The sequence below is a fragment of the Anopheles coluzzii genome, chromosome X (assembly GCF_943734685.1).
Source record: "Anopheles coluzzii chromosome X, AcolN3, whole genome shotgun sequence".
NCBI lineage: Eukaryota > Metazoa > Arthropoda > Insecta > Diptera > Culicidae > Anopheles > Anopheles coluzzii.
In genome coordinates this window covers 25413316-25415460 of record NC_064669.1, presented here as the reverse complement: position 1 = coordinate 25415460, position 2145 = coordinate 25413316, and the positions used below count along the sequence as shown (strand labels likewise).

The following is a 2145-nucleotide window of genomic DNA, read 5'->3' as shown; positions in this document are numbered from 1 at the left end:
AGGACAAGGATAGTAGGATAAGAGAGGATCACTTACCAAACACAGGACAAATGAGAGGAGAGCGCGCTCTTCAAGATGCGAGCGCGCGAGATGCGAACGCACAAAATGCGAGCACAAGAGATGCGTGCCGTACGCACCTGTATTGTCGCTCAACACTCTCAAACGGGTAACACACGGACAATCACATACACTACACACACTTAACACAGTACACTACGCACTGTACACTTACTACGCACAGCAAGCACAGATCGCTTCACGTTCAACTAAGCGTACGTAAATCTTCGTGTGTGTATGGTGGGGTCAGTGGCTTGACTTTGGCCGTAATCATCCACCTGGAGCGCGTATCGAGAACGTCCGATTCGCTTCGTGGTTAGCGACAGAATGATCTTTCACTATTTGTATGCACGTAAATTTACTTTAGTGACGGACCATAAACCGCTAACACAAATTCTACACCCCGAGAAATCCCTTCCAACGTTGTGTATTAGCAGAATGGCGAATTATGCTGACTACTTGGCGCACTTCAACTTCGATGTTGTATTCAAGCCTACGAATCTCAACACGAACGCTGACTACTGTTCGAGAATTCCGAACAATTCTAATGTCAACCAATTCAAAGACGAGGGAAGAAGCTCAGGCGACGATTTTGAACAATTTGCGCATGTCCAAATCGAACAACTGCCAGTAAGAGCAGAGCACATTGCTCGAGAAACACGCAAAGATCCTCACCTAGGAAAAATCCTTCAACACCTTGAGCAAGGTCAAAACCTCGGACAATATGGATACAAAGCACCCGAATCGAAGTACACAATCGCAGCCAACTGTTTACTCTTTGAGCACCGAGTAGTCATACCAAGCACACTACGTCAAGCCATTCTTAACGATTTGCATGTGGCACACTTCGGCATCGTTAGGATGAAAGCCTTAGCCCGATCATATGTCTACTGGCCCGGCATCGACGCCGATATAGAGAAAACAGCTAAGGAGTGTCACGCATGTGCTCGTTATGGACCAACACCTCCCAGGTTCGACAGCCATCACTGGGAGTATCCGAGTGCTCCTTGGGAGCGCATCCATATTGACTTCGCTGGTCCCGTATGCAACACTATGCTGTTAATTGTTGTCGACGCTTTTAGTAAATGGGTCGAAGTCAAGCCCACAAACACTATAACTTCAGCAGCAACAATTAAAATTCTAGACGAACTCTTTGCAACGTATGGAGTACCGATCACCGTAGTATCCGATAACGGTACTCAGTTCACCGCAAAGGAGTTTAAAGAGTTCCTGCAAAAGAGTGGAGTCAAATATCACAAACTCACCGCACCTTACCACCCAGCAACCTATGGACAAGCCGAACGTTATGTCCAAACGGTGAAAAATGGTCTCAAAGCTATGGGAACAACAAGTGCTAACCTCACACGCAACTTAAACACATTCCTACAGCATTTCCGTAAAACTCCACACGCCGAGACGAAAGACTCTCCAGCCAAACTGTTTCTTGGACGAACCATTCGTACTCGACTCGACCTCGTGAGACCACAAGCTGTTCACTCCAGTGTCTCCGAAAGACAAAAAGCCGAGTTCCGGCCTGCGTTTCGAACTTTGCCACCTGGACAGTCCGTCTACGTACTATCAGGCAACACGCGCATGGACAAATGGATTCCGGCTACCATCTTCGCCCGATTGGGAGACCTACATTACGATGTGTTGTACAACGGTCAACATTTGAAGCGGCACATTGATCAAATTCGACGGTTTGAAATGAACCAACGATGAAGAAGAAAGTTCTTCAGCTGTAATCTCACCACCGGTTGCAACGACTACCACATCGATACCACTAGCTGTATCTTCAAGTACCGCTACTAGAAGGCTTCGTTTCTATGGCCACGCAGCACCGTCAGCCCCAGCAGAACCAGAGCAGGTCGTAACAGCTGATGACGATTTGGAGGATGGGACCTTCTCAACACCACCTTCCAGCCCACAACCACCAGGAAACGTGTCAACAACTTTGCGTCGTTCGACCAGACTCCGGCAGCCTCCCAAGAAATTTTCTCCCTAGAAGCATCTTTATTAAAGCAGGGAGGAAATGTTATGTATGTGAACGCAGGATAAGTGACAGACGTCAACAGCTGTCATCCAAGC

The 2145-nt window shown here is 47.6% G+C and overlaps 1 protein-coding gene across 1 annotated transcript; it reads left to right on the top strand.

The window, feature by feature from the left end:
• The first annotated feature begins 495 nt into the window (after positions 1-495).
• Positions 496-1779, top strand: LOC120952900 (uncharacterized protein K02A2.6-like). Its single transcript, XM_040372473.2, has one exon. It carries the CDS (start codon positions 496-498, stop codon positions 1777-1779), a length of 1284 nt encoding a protein of 427 aa, XP_040228407.2.
• The last annotated feature ends 366 nt before the right edge of the window (positions 1780-2145 follow it).